The sequence below is a fragment of the Hyperolius riggenbachi genome, chromosome 7, assembly GCF_040937935.1.
Source record: "Hyperolius riggenbachi isolate aHypRig1 chromosome 7, aHypRig1.pri, whole genome shotgun sequence".
In the NCBI taxonomy this organism is placed as follows: Eukaryota; Metazoa; Chordata; class Amphibia; order Anura; family Hyperoliidae; genus Hyperolius; species Hyperolius riggenbachi.
In genome coordinates this window covers 185,951,474-185,972,405 of record NC_090652.1, presented here as the reverse complement: position 1 = coordinate 185,972,405, position 20,932 = coordinate 185,951,474, and the positions used below count along the sequence as shown (strand labels likewise).

Below are 20,932 nucleotides of genomic sequence, written 5' to 3'. Positions count from 1 at the left end.
GTCACTCCTCCTCCTCCTCCTGATGTATTTATCCTCCTGCTGTCAGTGGTCCCACCGCCAGGGTCCACACAATATATTGCCTGCTGCCAGTGCCACACGTCACTCCTCCTCCTGCTGTATTTATCTTCCTGCTGTCAGTGGTCCCACCGCCAGGGTCCACACAATACATTGCCGGCTGCCAGTGCCACACGTCACTCCTCCTCCTCCTCCTCCTCCTGCTGCTGCAGTATTTATCCTCCTGCTGTCAGTGGTCCCACCGCCAGGGTCCACACAATACATTGCCTACTGCCAGTGCCACACGTCACTCCTCCTCCTCCTCCTGCTGCTGCTGTATTTATCCTCCTGCTGTCAGTGGTCCCACCGCCAGGGTCCACACAATACATTGCCTGCTGCCAGTGCCACACCTCACTCCTCCTCCTCCTGATGTATTTATCCTCCTGCTGTCAGTGGTCCCATCGCCAGGGTCCACACAATATATTGCCTGCTGCCAGTGCCACACGTCACTCCTCCTCCTGCTGCTGCTGTATTTATCCTCCTGCTGTCAGTGGTCCCACCACCAGGGTCCACACAATACATTGCCTGCTGTCAATGCCATACGTCACTTTTTTGTTTTGTTTTTTTAATTACACCTATTTCAATGTGATTTCTCTTTAAAAAAAAAAAAACGCATCCGAATTCCCGAACACAAATTTTTTACCGAATTTTGTTACCGACACCTGAACCGAATCCGAACCGAATTTCAAGGCTGAAGTCGAATTCGAATCCGAATGTCATGCGGACCCGAATTCGAATGTATCTGAACCGAATTTTGGTACATCTGAGCAAGCCTGGCTACATATACTGGGCACATACACCCCTAGCTACTTATACTGGGCACATACACCCCTAGCTACATATACTGGGCACATACACCCCTAGCTACATATACTGGGCACATATACCCCTAGCTACATATACTCGGCACATATACCCCTAGCTACATATACTGGGCACATATACCCCTGCCTACGTATACTGGGCACATATACCCCTAGCTACATATACTGGGCACATATACCCCTGGCTATATATACTGGGCACATATACCTCTAGCTACATATACTGGGCACATATACCCCTGCCTACATATACTGGGCACATATCCCCCTGGATATATATACTGGGCACATATACCTCTAGCTACATATACTGGGCACATATACCCCTGCCTACATATACTGGGCACATATCCCCCTGGCTATATATACTGGACACATATACCCCTAGCTACATATACTGGGCACATATACCCCTGCCTACATATACTGGGCACATATACCCCTAGCTACATATACTGGGCACATATACCCCTAGCTACATATAATGGGCACATATACCCCTGCCTACATATTCTGGGCACATATACCCCTGCCTACATATACTGGGCACATATACCCCTAGCTACATATAATGGGGGCATATATCCCCTGGCTACATATACTGGGGACAGCTATACACCTGGCTACATATACTGGGGACTACTACACACCTGGCTACTTATGGAACATATACACCTGGCCACCTATTCTGTGGACATCTATACACCTGGCTACCTATTCTGGGGACATTATACACCTGGCTACCTATTCTGGGGACAACTATACTCATGGCTACTTATACTGTAGACCTGGCTATCTATGCTGGGGGTACCTATTTTGGGGGAAGTGCTGTCAGATTATCTGCATTTTTGGGGAACCGCTGCCCGATTATGTGTATGTTAGGGGAACGACTGCTGCCATATTTCAATAAGGAGGTCTGGAACAGCACCCATGCAAGGAGAAGGCGGTGTGCCCAAGTTTGCAGCGTTCCACACCACTGGAGCTGTCACGTAGAAAATCCACTGGAACAGGCACCACCAATGTAAATTATAGTCTCTTTATTTTTTCATAGGTTTAAAAGCAGTAAAACAACGACAGACCGCTGTTTCAAGCTGTCATGCTCTTTGTCAAGTTGTAACGACTGCAATTATTGCAGTCCTTACAACTTGACAAAGAGCATGACAGCTCGAAACAGCGGTCTGTCGTTGTTTTACTGCTTTTAAACCTATGAAAAAATAAAGAGACTATAATTTACATAGGTGGTGCCTGTTCCAGTGGATTTTCTGGGGGAACTGCTGCCAGATTGTGTATGTTTGGGGGACCACTGCTGCCAGATTACATGTATTTTGGGTGTTATGTGTATTTTTTAGTGATCCGCTGTCAGGTTTCGTGAATTTTGGGAACCACTGCCATATTATCTGTATTTTGGAGGAACTTCTATCAGATTACGTGTCTTTTTGGTAAAATGCTGTCAGAATACATCTATTTTCGGGGGATACACTACCGCAGAGCTCAAACTTCCCTGGCAGACCTTTTACATCACTGCTAAGGTCATGTACATTTGGCCCCACCCATGACCACGCCCACGTTATGCTTGACCACGCCCATTTTGGTGCGCCGTGCTACATGCGGCGCAGAGCTTTTCGGGGTGAGTCCACTCACCTCTTTTCCTAGGACTAGACCCCTGCACTATGCCATTTTGAAATATATTGTATGGCTCTCACAGAATTACATTTTAAAATATGTGGCGTTTATGGCTCTCTCAGCCAAAAAGGTTCCTGATTCCTGCTCTAATATGTGTGTAGAAGGTTTTAGGTAGTACAAGAGTAAGACATCTTAAGACATTATTACCATGATGCCTAAACTTACAGTATCTCATGAGTTAATTCAAGGCCTGAATAGATCAATTTTGCTTTTAAATTTTTTTTTTAATTTTTTTTTTTATAGGCAATACTGCACCTGATCAATAATATGCTTGTCCTTAATTGAAGAAAAAACAACTGATGAATCTATCAATCAACCTCAATCCAGAGAAGAGAAAAGCCACATGGCAAGATACTCTCCCTCACTGAATCAAGGTATCAACTTACCACGCCTAGCAAATACAGCTGTGAATGTAATAGAAAGGAAAACATTCAAACCATTTTTAAATGCAAATATAACATTTGCTATAACTACTTCCTGTGATAAGATACTCCCCCACTCTAATGTTAAAGGCTGGTTTAGCATTTTATTGATTAGTTACAGTATCTCTTCTAAAAAAAAATCAGATCAATTGAGGTACTACTTGTCCGTTCTCCCCCCCCCCCCCAAAAAAAAAAAAATGTATTGACCTCTACACATTTGATGGTTACTAGTTGTCCTTTTATTTTATTGATTTATTTCTGTACTTTCTAGGTCTGGACATTTTACATCTTTATAAAAATACTGCATCGGCTTAGATTTTACAAAAACATTGATCCAACGTATTTAAAAGACCGCATGAGCAAACATTACAGAATCCAGGATCTATAAGTAGACGGAAAAGATAAAAAAAATTACCCGACATGTTTTAGGGATGGTTGTAAAACTGGTAATGGTAAACTAGAAGTTCCATAATTTTAAAATCATAATGGTAATATTTTTTTACTTACTTTAAAATAGAAGATTGGCCTCTCTTCATAGGTATGTCCAAGAATATGATGTGTTACTAAATTACCATGGGCATCCTTAATCTGTTCCATCCATTCATAAATCTGTTAAAATATATGTAATCTGTTATAGGATTTTTTTTCTGATAAAACACACATACCCATAAAGGATCTATTTTAAGATTCTAGAAGACTTGAACCAGGGCCGGATTTACAATTTAGGAGCTTGTAGGCACAGGCGTTATGGGGCCCCAAACTCCACCCCTTGGCACAGGCCACACCTCCAAGTAACAATGCTCTGAACTCTAATCCCTGCCTCATATCGCCAACTGTCTTTAAAATCTTATACTCTAATCACTGCCTCATATCATCCTTAGTGACATGAGACAAGAATTAGGGTGTAAGTGCCTAAAGGCAGTGATAGTATACTGAGATGTAAACTTCTGAGGGAATTTAGCAGCAATAGGCATGAAGACCCCAATAATCTTGGCAGTGAAGTGGTCCTCGGGCTCCCCTCCCTCCACCCTTAAAAAGTTGTGTCCCCATGCTGCGCTCCCATCCCTGCCTACGCAGTGTTTCTCCGCATGGGAGCTGGGCAGGGAAACACTGCCTATTCAGACAGTAGCTTGCCATCCAAATTGCATGATGGTGCGATTCTGGATGGCATGCAGCAGTTTTATGTAGCATGCATCTGAATCCCTATAGCTATGCATGGCATGGCTATATCGATTTGGCTGCAGCTTCACAACAGCATGGGTGCCACGTTTAATTCAGAAACAGACGTGGCACTAGTGGTAATAGTGCCTTAGAATACTGGCGAAGCTACACATCTTTGGTGCCCAATGAAAAATCTTTTAGTCGGGTGCATAGATACATACTTGAACAATGGTGCACACACATAAACACACACACTTGAACATAGGCACACACACTTAAATACAGGCACACAGACGTTTGAATGCATACACACATTTCAACACACACCACACACTTGAACAGACACACACACACACACACACACACACACACACACACACACACACACACACACTTGAACAGGGATGCACACACACCACACACTTGAACAGGGACACACACCACACACTTGAACAGGGACACACACACACACCACACACTTGAAGTGGGACACACACACACCACACACTTGAACTGGGACACACACACACCACACTTGAACAGGGACATGCACACCACACACTTGCACAGGGACATGCACACACACCACACTTGAACAGGGACACACACACACTTGAATAGGGACACACACACACTTGAATAGGGACACACACACACACCCCACACTTGAACAGGGAAACACACACACACCCCACACTTGAACAGGGACACACACACACACACACACACGCACCACTTGAACAGGGACATGCACATACACACACCACACTTGCATAGGTAAAAAAAAACACACTTCCTTTAAAAACTACAGGCTACTAGGATGGAGGAAGCTGCTAATTTGATTTTCTGTATGTCAGTGTAAATTGCATTTGCATTCCGTTTCCTCTGGAAACTACAGCCATTTGTAAGGAATAGTCTGATGTCCTTTTCAAGGTGTCTGCATTGCTTTGAACTCTACATATATGTAAACAGCCACCTGTTGTCCCAATATACAATTGGACTGAGTCTGGAAGGTTCAAAGTGGAACAGGAAACCTTTGAAATTTGCATATCACAGCAAGCCAAGATGTGACAGAGGTCTCTGCAAACGACACAATCTGGGGAAATTGGATTATTTCTGGAACTGAACATTAAGTGGCCTTGGGCTATAAATCTGCCTATAAGCAGTGATGCTCGAATGTACCCAAATTCCATTCGTGTACATTCGAATTCGAGTCCGGGTCAAATTCGGGTTCGGATGTGATCATGACCAGTAGAATTCGATTCGGATTCGAATTTGAGATGTGATCGGTAATTGAATTTGGGAATTACCACAAATTCATGATTCTGAATTCGGATGGCCTTAAAGCTATTTTTTTAAAGGGAAATCACAAATAAATAGGTGTAATTTAAAAAAAAAATGATGGAAAACTTTTTTTCTGCATTCCTTGTTTATTCTTCTTTACCGTCTTCGCCTTCTTCTTTTTCTTCTCTCCATCTTTTTCTTCATAGTCTTCTTTTTCTGTGTTACCATCTTCTTTCTCATCACCATCATCTTCATCATCTTCTTCACTGGCACCTGGTTCTTCTTCTTCTTCTTCACTTGGTTCTTCTTCTTCTTCTGGGTCATGCTCACTTGGTTTTTCATAACCTAGTAATTGTAGCCATGGATGTCTTTCAACGCAAGGAAAGCATCTAAGCCCCCTTTAAATGCAGGTATAGAGTTTGCCATAACGACTTCCTGTGGCAATGCATTCCACATCTTAATCACTCTTACTGTAAAGAACCCTTTCCTAAATAAATGGCTAAAACGTTTTTCCTCCATGCGCAGATCATGTCCTCTAGTCCTTAGAGAAGGCCTAGGGACAAAAAGCTCATCCGCCAAGCTATTATATTGCCCTTTGATGTATTTATACATGTTAATTAGATCCCCTCTAAGGCGTCTTTTCTATAGACTAAATAAACCCAGTTTATCTAACCTTTCTTGATAAGTGAGACCTTCCATCCCACGTATCAATTTTGTTGCTCGTCTCTGGACCTGCTCTAAAACTGCAATATCTTTTTTGTAATGTGGTGCCCAAAACTGAATTCCATATTCCAGATGTGGCCTTACTAAGCTTTTAAAGTGATGGTGAGCTGCTCCTGGAATCTGTACCCTTCTCCTTGAAAACAATGAATAATCTATGCAATTGTATCCGGTTGATGCACCACTATTGTTGAAGTTATTACAGTGGATCCTAACTTGAGTGCACTCGCCACTTTTTTTCTCTACTTGAAACAAATTTACTAACCTTGCTGCCTTTTTCTGTGGCTAGTAGTTGCACCAGAGATTTTGAATTTATGAGAGTATACCATTATGGCACATGCAGCATTAATAGAAGGAAGAAAGGACACAGCACCATTGTTTGAGAAAAAAATGGATGTGTTATGGACCGCGTTTAGTGTGCCTGTCCTTGAACGCAAGCTATTGCGGGCTTTGGAAAAGGAAATAAGGAAATATTGGACAATAGTCTTCCTTAAACAGTACATAGAGGTGCAGAGGGCCCCAAGGGGCATACGTATAATTAAGAGGCTGGCCCAAGCTAGGGTCAGACAGTCATCAAGGATCAAATGTGAAACGCTTATGCAGGAATTCACGTTGAAATTCCAAGAGGTGGTCCTGGAAGAAAACCAACTGGACTATGAGGAGATTGAGGGGGAGATTGCCAGTATCAAAGCAGCCATCATTGAAAAAACGGATGAAGCACATTTGACTAAATGTCTTGAGCGATTCAAACAGCAACTTGTGAATATCCAAGAACAAGTCAAAAAGGAAAAGAATGACAAATTCCTGAGGGACAAAATGGATTACCAATTGAAGCGCGCTTTTGATTGGCGGAATGTGGATGATTCAGGGTATCGCCCGAGAGGAGGTAAATGGCATAACCCGAGAGTACCACCAAGACGTCCCCCGAGGGAATACCCTAAAAATCCTAAGAACCCGAGGAATCCGAAAAACCCAGCCAATCCCAAAAAGAACCCTAGGGGGTCCATTCCAGAGTCGGGGGATAGCTCTCCGCAGTCGGCTTGGTTTGGAAGCCCCAATACGAGTCCTGACGACCGATCTGGCTCAGAGGAGGATTTCCCTTTGGAGGACGCAGACCCAGTAGGCGCAGTAGGAGGCGCAGAAGGCCCAACAGGCAAGGGAAGTGGCAGGGGAATCTTGAAAAAGAATCAAATAACCTGGGATCAAAAGGAGTTGAGACGATCAGAGAGACGACACAACAGAGTTTAGATATAATCAATCTTTCTGAACTGACGTTGAGCGAATCTTGTATGTCCCTACTTAGGAAAGGACTCAACTTCTGTCCGACGGTAGATTTTGATGAAGTGGAATTTGAGGTGGAGTTGTTCAAAAATGTTCGTAAAATAGCATGCTATAGATACTTTGAATCACAAAAAAGACTGGGATTATATAAAGAACCAGTACCAGCAAAAGAGGTTACAATTCCAATGATTCTGAGTGAAGAGTTCACTAGTGAGGAGCAGGGTTGGATAAGAGATGTATGTGAAATGGAGGGGTCAGAGAGAATGGTGTCATCATATCTGGGACTGGAAGTACCACCATGTATTGGATTAGGATCCAGATTTAACCCACAACTTACCCCTGGCTCAGCGTTGGATCTCTTTTACAATAGAGTTAAACAGGACGTAAAGGCCTTATTATACCCAAGAATGGAACCAAATTTGACGAGGGAGGAAAGGGCATCATTGAAATGGCTTAAAGAGCAAAGGGAGGTCGTAATTAAACCCTCTGATAAAGGGGGCAACATCGTGTTGTGGCCGGTGTCGATGTATGTAAAAGAATGTAAAAATCAGTTGGAGGATGGGGTCACATATAGGAAATTGAAAGGTGACCCGACCGAGAAGCACCTCCTTACGCTAAAACGAATTCTAAGAACAGCAGTTGAGGAAGGGGCCATGACCTGGAGCTCGGCCAATAAGTTGATTCCTACACACCCTAGAAAACCAATATGGTACTGTATACCTAAGGTGCATAAGAACATGGCCTGTCCACCAGGCCGACCAATTTGCTCGGCAATTGGTTCGGTCTTTGAGAACCTTTCGCAATTTTTGGATTACAAATTAAGACCATTAGTAGAGGCCCTGCCATCCTTTTTGCTTGATACGACACATGTATTGAATAGATTACAAGAAATAAAATGGGAAGATAGTTTTCATCTGGCAAGTGTGGATGTAACCTCTCTATACAGTAGGATTCGTCATGAAGATGGTCTAGCAGCAGTGAGGTCCTTTTTACCAGCATTACAAGAAAACCCCGAGGTGGTTGGATTCATCATGGCTGGCCTGGAGGCGGTCCTGACCGGGAACTCCTTCCTCTTCGACGGCCAGTGGTACCATCAGGAGGTTGGCACAGCGATGGGGACCCCTGTGGCCCCCACGTTTGCCAGCCTCTTCATGGGGCGCTGGGAGTTGAATCAGGTTTTTTCCGGGAGGGGGGGGAGTTGCCGCTCGGGTCCGCCTCTGGGCCAGATATATTGATGATATCCTGATCATCTGGGAGGGGGAACAGACAGATTTTGAGAACTGGGTGATAACACTTAACCATAATGATGTCAACCTCCACCTGACTTCAGTGTGGGGGGGGCACCAATTGGATTTCCTGGATTTAAGAATTGAGATAGTAAATAACAGGATCACTACAAGAACACACAGGAAGGAAACTGCCTCTGAGATGGTTCTACATGGTGAAAGCTATCACCCGGAGAAATTGAAAAACAGTCTGCCATATAGCCAGATGTTGCGGATGAAACGCAACAATTCTGAGGAACAGGAGGGAATTAGACAAATTACTGAGGTCAGGGGTCGGTTCGCACAGAGAGGATATAAAGAACAGACGTTGAGGTCTGCTGAGAACCGTGTACATCAAGTGCAAAGATCATCACTCCTGCAACCGAGCACAAAAAAGAGAAGGAACTGTTTCTTCATGCATTTTTCACATTCACCACTGGGTGATTTGATAGCGAACTCGGTGAAGAAAAATTGGAGTATCCTACAAACAGATCCCCTTTTGCAGGGGAAGTGTGGGGAGCTGCCCTGCATTTCCTTCAAAAGGTGTAAAAACATTAAGGATGAGCTTGTCAGGAGTGAGTTTCACACACCACAAGAGAGAACTTGGTTGAATAAGTCCAAAGTGGTAGGAATGTACCCCTGTACCAATTGTATCTTTTGCAGATTTGTGAGGCGAGGTGATAGCTTCACACATATGGGTAAAATGTATAGAAGTAGATATTTTTTCAACTGTTCCACTGAAATGACTGTCTATGCAGTAATATGTCCATGCAACTTCATCTATGTAGGAAAAACAACAAGGGCCATGAAGGAGAGATTTTCGGAGCATCATAAGTCGGTCAGGAATGGCAGGGGGGCTAAGAGATTAATAAACCATGTTAGGGAACAGCACAACTCTGATGCGGACTGCTTGAGGTTCTTTGGGATCGATAAGATAGTACCAAGTGTCAGAGGAGGTGTGGATTTGGAACGTCAGCTTCTCCAAATTGAAAGTAGATGGATCATGAGGCTGCAAACAGAGGGGCCGATGGGCTTCAATGATAAATTAGATATGGCAGTGTTTTTGTAATCTGGTGTGGGTTGTATAATGATAATTGGGACTCGGAGTGGTTTGTCCACTCTAAGAGGTCTCAGATTGATGACAACCATTTGTTAAGAAATGTTGATGTATTAGTGCATATAGACGTTACTAATTTCTGTGGTAAATGGATTGCAGGTAGTACAATGATAATGGTGGATCTAAGGGTACAGTACGTTCTGACCCGAGTTGTCTACCTAATTTTGAGTCTATAAGAGCCGGATCCATTTATCCTTCCCACATTATTGTTATCTATCCTCTTTTCTCTCCTTTTTCCGCAATGGCAGTTTGCAATGGGTAGTGCAATGATAAGAAGTGACATAAGTGGGATGGGGCATTACTCCCAGACTGGTCACGGTTTGAGACTACCTAACAAGGAACTTACAGAGTAATATATTTATGGTTAAGAGATGTTTAATTGAATTATCCAGCTATTGAATTTCACTAAATGATTCCTTGATGACTGTGATTGTTTTTAACAGTTATTTGGTGGGAGAGCAGTGTGTTGTTCCAATGCTTTTTGGTATATGTATGTCTTTTGTGGAGAGGGGGGCTGTGTGGGTGGGGCCAGCTCTTTTATTGTCATATATTTCCCCCACATTTTTTATTGCCGTCCTTAATATGCCATGTATTTCCCTTTACCTTGAAAGCCCCCTTTGGTTGGGTATGTTATCAAAATTGTCCATTAGATGGCAGCATTGCATCCTCCCCGACATCTTGAGGATATGCAATGTACGTCCTCACGTAGCATTCTTTGAGATACGCAGCTGGAGCGCATTACGCACCAGCGCTGGGGGTGGCCGGACATCCGGCTTGATACGGAAGCGGCAGTGATAGGGTGGGCTGGGGACGGCGGCGCCGTGTTCCGGATTCCCATTGGCTTCACCCTTTTTGTTAATACAGGACAGGTGAGTCCACAATGTTTAGACAAGTAGAGATGCGTGGATTGGATGGCAAGCATGTGGGGCGGGTGCGTTGGGGACGCACCTGGGGGCAATTGGAGCTCGTGCATCAGTACATAGCCTGACTCTCCACGGGAAAGGGGGTGTTCGGTCTCGAGAAAGCCCTAAGTGGGGGCGAAACGGCCGTCGACTCATCCTCTGCACCTCTATATTTGCTGATGTGCCTGATAAGTATATTACTATTAACAGTGTGCTAAGTTTGTCATTTTTAATGATGTTGGAATAAATGGAAGCTTTTAAAGTGATGGTGAGCTGCTCCTGGAATCTGTACCCTTCTCCTTGAAAACAATGAATAATCTATGCAATTGTATCCGGTTGATGCACCACTATTGTTGAAGTTATTACAGTGGATCCTAACTTGAGTGCACTCGCCACTTTTTTTCTCTACTTGAAACAATTTTACTAGAGAGTTAAACAGGGGCAATATTATGCTAGCATCTCGAGTTTTTATTTCCCTTTTAATGCATCCCAAAATTTTGTTAGCTTTAGCTACAGCGGCTTGGCATTGAGTACGATTATTTAACTTGTTGTCAATGAGTACTCCTAAGTCCTTCTCCAAGTTTGATGTCCCCAACTGTATCCCATTTATTTTGTATGGTGCTAGACCATTAGTACGTCCAAAATGCATGACTTTACATTTGTCAACATTGAATTTCATCTGCCATGTATGTGCCCATATAGCCATCCTATCCAGATCCTGTTGCAATATGACACTATCTTCCTGAGAGTTGATGATTCTGCACAATTTTGTATCATCTGCAAAAATAGCAACATTGCTCACTACTGCATCTACTAGGTCATTAATAAATAAATTGAAGAGCACTGGACCCAGAACAGACCCCTGTGGGACCCCACTGCTAACAGTCTCCCATTTTGAGTACGATCTATTGACCACAACTCTTTGTTTTCTGTCCATTAGTCAGTTCCCTATCCATGAACACAGACTCTTCCCCAGTCCTTGCATCCTCAACTTTTGCACCAGACTTTTGTGGGGAACAGTGTCGAAGGCCTTTGCAAAGTCCAAGTATATCACTTCTACAGCATTCCCAATATCCATATTAGCATTCACTACCTCATAAAAGCTGAGCATGTTAGTCAAACAGGACCTGTCTTTAGTAAACCCATGTTGATGCTGAGAAATAAGATTATTTTCTACTATGAAGTCATGTATAGTATCTCTTAGTAACCCCTCAAATAGTTTGCATACATTTTCCTGGATCTGATTTTTTGCCCTTCTTAAATAATGGGAAAACATGGGCTGTACGCCAATCCACTGGGACTCTGCCAGTTGCAAGAGAGTCACAAAAGATAAGATAAAGGGGTTTATCTGTAACTGAACTTAATTCCCTTAGGACCCGAGGATGCATGCCATCCAGGCCAGGTGATCATCTGGTTCTTCTTCGTCATCTGGTTCTTCTTTTTCTTCATCATCTGGTTCTTCTTCATCATCTGGTCCTTCTTCTTCTTCTTCATCATCTGGTTCCTCTTCATCATCTGGTTCTTCTTCATCATCATCTGGTTCTTCTTCATCCTCTGGTTCTTCTTCATCATCTGGTTCTTCTTCTTCTTCTTCTTCTTCATCATCATCATCTGGTTCTTCTTCATCATCTGGTTCTTCTTCTTCATCATCCTCTGGTTCTTCTTCATCATCTGGTTCTTCTTCTTTATCATCATCTGGTTCTTCTTCTTCTCCTTCTCCTTCTTCTTGTTATTCTTCTTCTTCACCTGGTTATTCTTCTTCTTCTTCACCTGGTTATTCTTCTTCTTCTTCACCTGGTTATTCTTCTTCTTCACCTGGTGTAATGATCCGCTCAGCTGGATGCACTGGCAGACAGCTGTTTGACCATCCCTCTAGTCTGTGGGCTGCAGGTCTCTGCAAGAGAGACCTGTTTTTCCATTACAAGTTTCTGGTCTGTTCTGCTGCTGAGGAATTTGCATACACTCGTTATGCAAATCCCCTACCTGCCTCCTTTGATGACTGGCAGTATAAAGAGCTATGTTTCCCAGAGTCCTGGGCTGGTCATAAGGGTTAGTTACTGTGTAACACTCGCCTGAAGTGTCAGCCTTGCTCTTTGTTGAAGATTAGCTTAGAGTAATTCCTGGAACTGCACTAGGCAGTTTCCCTAGTGCAGTTAGGATTGCATATCTGTTTGTTTGTCTGTTGCGATTGTCCTGTCCCAGCGGTGGTCGACAGGAAATCGTTCTGTGTGTCTGGGTGCTAACCGGAACAGCGGTTGTTACTGGTAGCCCCTTCTGATCTGTCTTCCTGGATCGCTCTAGCCTCTTGCGCTAGTGCTGTGGATCCTTCTGGTCTGCTACTCTCTTGCTGTACTTGGATCGCACTAGCCTCTTGCGCTAGTGCTGTGGATCCTTCTGTTCTGTCTTCCTGGATCGCACTAGCCTCTTTCGCTAGTGCTGTGGATCCTATCTCTTGCTTGTTCATGTTTTCGTGTGTCTGTCTTGTCGGCTACGAAGGCTCGGTGAGGTAACCGTTAAGCAAGCGCTCGCGTCCTCTATTTCATTTTTGTCTGTCGGTGGTTAGTTAGGCGTGCTTGTCTCTGTTGTGCTTATCACGCGGAGACCGCGCATAAACGCGTGCACTGTTGCGAATGAGTGCGGTGTTCGCGTTTAGCTAGCGTTTGTTATTTTTCGTATCTCCTCATTGTATGATTTGCTGTGCCTTTGCTACTCTCATGCTCTGCCTTGCTGTAGCCTTGTGTCACCTCTGGCAGTTGCCTCTCTCGCGATTGCGTTCCTACTTCATATCTGTTGTTGTGTATGCACCGTCGCGGGTTGGTGACTAGTTTGGTGCACACACATACAATCTGTCCCTGTGCTCATTCTCTTCCGCAATCGCTTCTCTTGCGATTGCGTTCTCACTCGGTTTCCTTGTTGTGTGTCTGCCGTCGCAGGTGGCGGCTAGATTGGTGGACATACATACATTCCTCATCTGTGCTTATTTAGTCTTGTGTCGCTGTTAGCAATCGCCATCTCTGGCGATTGCTTTCTCACTTTGTCTTCATGGTTGTGTGTTCATCGTTGCAGGGTGGCGACTAGTTTGGTGGACACGCATACCCTCTGTCGCTTTGATCTCTCTCTTTCAGGGCTATCTTGCCCTGCGTTTCTTCCCTTCGTACAATTCCTGTCTGGTGTCTGTGGCAGGGCAGAGGAGCTGTTCCTCTGCACTCCACAGCTCCACCTGTCAACAGGAATTTCCCTCTACAGGTGCATCGCACCTTTTGCTGGGTTTCCGCAAATTACACGCTTGTGGAGGATTTCCGCAGTGTCAGCGCATGCCTTGTGCGCTGATCACGGAGAGAATTCCACAATCGTTACACCTGGTTATTCTTCTTCTTCACATGGTTATTCTTTTTTTTATTCTTCTTCTTCACCACCATCTTTTGTTTTCTTTTTCATATTCTTCCTCTTGTACCCAACTTAATGTTTTTTCCCTTACAGAACTCAACTGTTGTAAAATGTGTTCTTCAACAGCATAGCTAAATTTGTAGCGTAATAATAGCTAGTGGAGCATGACAGCAGCGCATAATTCTGTGTACCCTGGCGGCGGGAACACAGACAGCAGGAGGTTAAGTGCAGCAGCAGGAGAAGGAATGACGTGTGGCAGCAGGCAATGTACCTAACGTTGGTTACCACGGCTGTAATAATAAACACCATACAGCAGGAGGTTCCGGTTAGCAGTCGTGAAGCCCACATTGTTTCAAATACACAACTGGGACAGCACAGTTTTCAACCCAGACACCTCAGAATATTTTTTTTTTTTTTTACAAAAAAATGTAGCGATTATAGTGGCAAAATAGTTAGTGGTGCATAGCAGCAGCGCATAATTCTGTGGACCCTGGCGGTGGGAACACAGACAGCAGGAGGTTAAATACAGCAGCAGGAGGAGGAGGAGTGACGTGTGGAAGCAGGCAGTGTAACGGGCCATGGTACCTAGCGTTGGTACCACGGCTGTAATAAACACCATACAACAGGAAGTTCCAGACAGCAATCATGAAGCCCACATTGTGTCTAATACACAACTGGGACAGCACAGTTTTCAACCCAGACACCTTAGAATATATTTTTTTTTTTACACAAGAACAGAAATAGTAGCTATTTTGAGGGTGTGTTAAATAGCTAGTGGCAGCAGCGCATAACGGAGTGGACCCTGGTGGTGGTGGTGGGAACACAGACAGGAGGTTTAATGCAGCAGCAGAAGGACATACATGGCTGCAGGCAGCCTAGGCCATGGCACCTAGCGGTGGTACCACAGCACCTAAAGAAAAACCAGGCCAAATATGCAGGGGACTGAATGTTGATGTTGTTCAAAAATAATTCCCAGGCGCCTCATGTCCTCCTGTTGCCGACAACAGGTGCCTTCAATCCAGGCCTGGTTGACCTTCAAAAATGTGAGTCTGTCCACGGACTCTGTGAACAGACGAGAGTGCTTCTCCATGACCACGCCACTGTCTGCACTGAAGCACTTCTCGGACAGCACACTGAAAGGGGGGCAAGACAGGACTTCCAGGGCGTACTGCGCCAGCTCACTCCACATCTGCAAGCGCTCAACCCAGTACTCCAAGGGGTCCACAGGCTCCTCGCCAGTGTCAAGCCCGCTGAAGGACCCCATGTAGTCGTCCACCATCTGGGTAAGGCGCTGCATGTGACTGAGAGGAGGATGCAGCTGCACGCACCTCCACTCTCGGCTGCTCTATTGTCAGGTAGAGTGCCTTTGTCAAGGACAGCAGGTCTACTGGGCACCTGATGCTGCTGCTGCTGGCTGCAGGCACCGGCTGCTGTGCTGGCTGGACAGGGACAGAGGGGGTGGAAGGCTGGGGGAAGGCTTCCTCCAGTCGCCTAACAAGGATCTCCTGCAACTCCCTTGTTTGCTGCTCAAGGTCTCCAGCAAACACTCCCCTCCTGCACAAAGGAATATGGCAGGATCTGGGAGCACATGGCCCGGGCAAGCAACCCGTTCAGCACCCGGATGCGCCTGTTGGTGGCAGGCAGAACTTAGGTCACATCGGGAAAGGACTTACTGAGCAGGGTCCGGCGGCGTTTGCCTGCGCAAGAGGATGAGGAGGCCACTATGGAGGGAGCAGATGAGGCCACTGAGGACTGGCTGCACGGGGGGGGGGGGGGGGGGGGGGTCAGTGCTTTCTGTGCTCCTGCTGCTGTCTGCTGAAGTCTGTGTAGTGTCTGGCTCTGACCAAAGCCTGCGTCACTGTCCTTCAGCTTCAGAAAGTCACTGTAGTCCTCAAAATGTTTGGTCTCCAAGTGGGTCTGCAGGCACGAGGGACCCAACTTGTTCAGTTTGCGACCTCTACTCAGATTTTGTAGTACACTGCTCGCTCAGCATTCTGTTTACTGCCACTCTGTGTACCTCGCTCAGCCACACTATATAGCATTCTGTTTACTGCCACTCTGTGTCGCTGCTGGGAATAGTAGTATACCGCTCGCTCAGCCACACTATATAGCATTCTGTTTACTGCCACTCTGTGTACCTTGCTCAGCCACACTATATAGCATTCTGTTTACTGTTCTGTGTCTGCTGGGAATAGTAGTACACCGCTCGCTCAGCCACACTATATAGCATTCTGTTTACTGCCACTCTGTGTACCTCGCTCAGCCACACTATATAGCATTCTGTTTACTGCCACTCTGTGTCTGCTGGGAATAGTAGTACACCGCTCACCCGCCACTGTATAGCATTGTGCTCTGTGTCGCTGCTGGGAATAGTGGTACACCGCTCACCCGCCACTGTATAGCATTGTGCTCTGTGTCGCTGCTGGGAATAGTGGTACACCGCTCACCCGCCACTGTATAGCATTGTGCTCTGTGTCGCTGCTGGGAATAGTGGTACACCGCTCAGCCACACTATATAGCATTCTGTTTACTGTTCTGTGTCTGCTGGGAATAGTAGTACACCGCTCGCTCAGCCACACTATATAGCATTCTGTTTACTGTTCTGTGTCTGCTGGGAATAGTAGTACACCGCTCGCTCAGCCACACTATATAGCATTCTGTTTACTGCCACTCTGTGTACCTCGCTCAGCCACACTATATAGCATTCTGTTTACTGCCACTCTGTGTCTGCTGGGAATAGTAGTACACCGCTCACCCGCCACTGTATAGCATTGTGCTCTGTGTCGCTGCTGGGAATAGTGGTACACCGCTCACCCGCCACTGTATAGCATTGTGCTCTGTGTCGCTGCTGGGAATAGTGGTACACCGCTCAGCCACACTATATAGCATTCTGTTTACTGTTCTGTGTCTGCTGGGAATAGTAGTACACCGCTCGCTCAGCCACACTATATAGCATTCTGTTTACTGCCACTCTGTGTACCTCGCTCATCCACACTATATAGCATTCTGTTTACTGCCACTCTGTGTCTGCTGGGAATAGTAGTACACCGCTCACCCGCCACTGTATAGCATTGTGCTCTGTGTCGCTGCTGGGAATAGTGGTACACCGCTCACCCGCCACTGTATAGCATTGTGCTCTGTGTCGCTGCTGGGAATAGTGGTACACCGCTCAGCCACACTATATAGCATTCTGTTTACTGTTCTGTGTGTGCTGGGAATAGTAGTACACCGCTCGCTCAGCCACACTATATAGCATTCTGTTTACTGTTCTGTGTCTGCTGGGAATAGTAGTACACCGCTCGCTCAGCCACACTATATAGCATTCTGTTTACTGTTCTGTGTCTGCTGGGAATAGTAGTACACCGCTCGCTCAGCCACACTATATAGTATTCTGTTTACTGTTCTGTGTCTGCTGGGAATAGTAGTACACCGCTCGCTCAGCCACACTATATAGCATTCTGTTTACTGCCACTCTGTGTACCTCGCTCAGCCACACTATATAGCATTCTGTTTACTGCCACTCTGTGTCTGCTGGGAATAGTAGTACACCGCTCACCCGCCACTGTATAGCATTGTGCTCTGTGTCGCTGCTGGGAATAGTGGTACACCGCTCACCCGCCACTGTATAGCATTGTGCTCTGTGTCGCTGCTGGGAATAGTGGTACACCGCTCACCCGCCACTGTATAGCATTTCTGTACTGCCACTGTACTGCTGCCAGTCAGCGTGTACTTTAAGGATAAGTGAAATGAGGAAGAAATCCGGTGAAAGAGGGAGGGGCAAGGGAAGAGGTGTTTCCCCTGACGGTTCACGTACAGGCCACAGGGGAGCACCCAAGAAAACCCACTCAATACCGCCCATGTTGTCCAGGACAACAACCCTCACAAATCCAAAAGAACAGGACCAGATAATTACTTGGATGACCTCTCAAGCGTCCAGCAGTGGGTTAAGCAGCACCAGCACATCACGCACGAGGTCTGAGTTCTCAGCCAGTTACAAGGAGCCAGTGGGCACAAAGCTGACACAACCGGCAGCGACACCACGCACACAACTGCCAGATAACCAGTCCGATGAATTACCTCAGGACACAATGGGGTATTCGCAGGAGCTATTCTCAGCCCAACAAACTTCCACCTTTCAAAGGTCAATGGAGGAACAGCCAGAAATGTTGTGCCCGGATTCACAACCATTAACTGTGGGAAATGCACCGCGCACTGAAATACAAGGCGAGTCCGAGGAGGACTCGGAAACCTAAATCCCAGAGCAAGTTGGGCAGGAGGGGTTGCAATTGCAGGAGGTCGGCCGACAAGATCTGGAAGACGACGTTGGAGTGAGCTGCGCAGAGGTTGTTCTGGGGAGCTCTACTCCACGGCGGCGGCCCCCCACAATGACATATGACGAGTTTGAGGAGATGGAAGAGGAGGGCATGGACAATGTGGACAGAGACCCAGATTTTGTTTGTGAACGAGAACATCGCCGTCGTAGCAGCAGCACAGATGAGTCTGTTGAAGAACCCACTGCTGCACGAGTTCGCCTTGTGCCACAAGGTAGGCGGCGCGCAATTTCAGGCACCACAAGCGTGGAAGTTCAAGTGAGAGGCAAAAGAGGAGCAAACAGAAATCGCCAGCAAGGCAGGTGCTCCAAAGTCTGGGCTTTCTTTGAAGACTGCACTGAGGATGTTACCATGGCGATTTGCAAGGTGTGCAAGACCCGCCTGAGCAGGGGGAAAAGTATTAACAACCTCTCCACCACCAGCATGAGCCGCCACATGCTATCCAAACATCCCACTCTGTGGGCAAACGCGGCAGGACAGGGTACCAGCAACACTGCCTCCCTTGGGTTCACCAGACTCACCACCAGACCCACCTCAGCAGCAGCAGTAGCCCAGCCATTGCGTGGTTCACAACATTCACAAACATCAGACGACGCTGCCACTGTCACTTTCCGGAGTAGTGCTCTTGAGGTCTCCCAGTGTTCATCAAACACAACAACCAACAGCCCTTCCGTGTGCAGCGCTACGGTTCAGTTGTCTGTGTCGGAGATGTTTGAGTGCAAGAGGAAATTGCCAGCAAATGACCCCCGGGCCGTGGCAGTAACAGCCAGCATAGCCAAGCTTCTGGCCTGCGAAATGCTGCCATATCGAGTGGTGGAGACAAACAGCTTCAAGAGCATGATGTCAGTGGCCATCCCACGTTACGTGGTTCCCAGCCGCTACCACTTTGCGCGCTCTGCAGTGCCTGAGTTGCATGAGCACGTGGTCAGCAAAATAACCCGAAGCTTGAAGAATGCCGTTGCCTGCAAGGTTCACCTCACCACTGACACCTGGACGAGTGCGTTCGGCCAGGGTCGATACATCTCCCTTACCGCGCACTGGGTGAACCTTGTGAAGCCTGGCAGCGATTCCTCACCTGCTACGGCGCGGGTGTTGCCCACACCGCAAACAGCTGCACCGCCGTCCCTCCCACTGGATAACAACAGCAGCACCTACCTCTCTGACTCCTTCTCCTCCAACGCATCTCAAAGCTGTACCTCATCCGGAAACGCTAACCCAGCAGCAGTAGGATCGTGGAAGCAGTGCAGCACAGCTGTTGGCATGCGTCAGCAAGCGTTGCTGAAGCTGATCTGCCTTGGGGATAAGCAGCACACAGGGGAGGATATTTGGAGGGGAATAAAGGAACAGACGGATTTGTGGCTGGCACCGCTGGACCTGAAACCGGGCATGGTTGTGTGTGATAATGGGAGTAATCTCATTTGCGCTTTAAGGTTGGCTAAGCTGACACACATCCCTTGCCTGGCGTACGTGATGAACCTAGTAGTTCAGCGGTTCCTGAGGACATACCCAGGCATGGCCGATCTTCTGTTGAAGGTGCGACGAGTGGCCAAACATTGCAGAAATTCCAGTACTGCTTCGGGGGCACTCGCCAAGATGCAGGAGCGCTTCAATCTCCCCCACCATCGCTTGCTGTGTGATGTCCCTACGCGCTGGAATTCTACGCTGCACATGCTAGCCCGCTTTTGCTAGCAGAAGAGTGCAGTGGTCCAGTACATGATGGCGCAGTACCGAGGCGCATCCAGACAGCTGCCAAGCTTCTGTGGATCCGATTGGGCCAACATGTTGGACCTCTGCCAAGTCCTCCAAAATTTTGAGCAATCCACATTGCTTGTGAGCAGTGACAACTCTTCAGTCAGCATTACCATACCACTGCTGTGTTTACTGAAGAGGTCAATGTTGAAAATCAAGGAAACAGCTGTCATGATGTAACTGGGGGAATCTGAGGGAGAAAACGATCAGCGTGATGGTACTAACATCAGGCCATCCGCCTCAGGAAACGCTGGCCCCAGCAGCTATGACGAAGAAGAGGAGGAGGAACAGCTGAAGTTGGAGCAGGAATTTCCTGCCACCACTGACGAGGGCCAGAGCGGTGCACGTTGGACTTCCACAATTCAGCGCGAATGGTCAGCAGAAGCAGACCAGGAAGAAGGTGACGACTATGATGCATCACAACAACTATCACAACGCTCACAAGAGGATGATGAGGATTCTGGCAGGACTCTGGCACACATGGCTCAATTCATGCTAGACTGCATTGAATGCGACCCACGCATTGTGCGCATTCTGGACAACACCAATTACTGGGTTTATACCCTTCTGGATCCACGGTACAAACACAATGTTCCAAAACTGCTTGAAGAAAGAGCCAGACAGGTCAAAATGGAAGAATACCAGCAGGCCCTTGTGGAGACTTTAGAGAGGAGATTGACATCCTCCCCCTCCTCTAGCCAGTTGTACGCCGACAGACTGACTTCCGCAAACCCAGGACGACCAGGAGGGCA

At 46.6% G+C, this 20,932-nt stretch overlaps 1 protein-coding gene across 1 annotated transcript in view; it reads right to left on the bottom strand.

Annotated features, from left to right (window-relative positions):
- Positions 1 to 20,932, bottom strand: part of LOC137526134 (carboxypeptidase O-like) — a 967,352-nt gene that overhangs the window by 729,760 nt on the left and 216,660 nt on the right. The window contains exon 4 of the mRNA XM_068247353.1: positions 3,491 to 3,592. Coding sequence (XP_068103454.1) covers positions 3,491 to 3,592 — 102 coding nt within the window. The remainder of the gene's footprint in view (positions 1 to 3,490; positions 3,593 to 20,932) is intronic.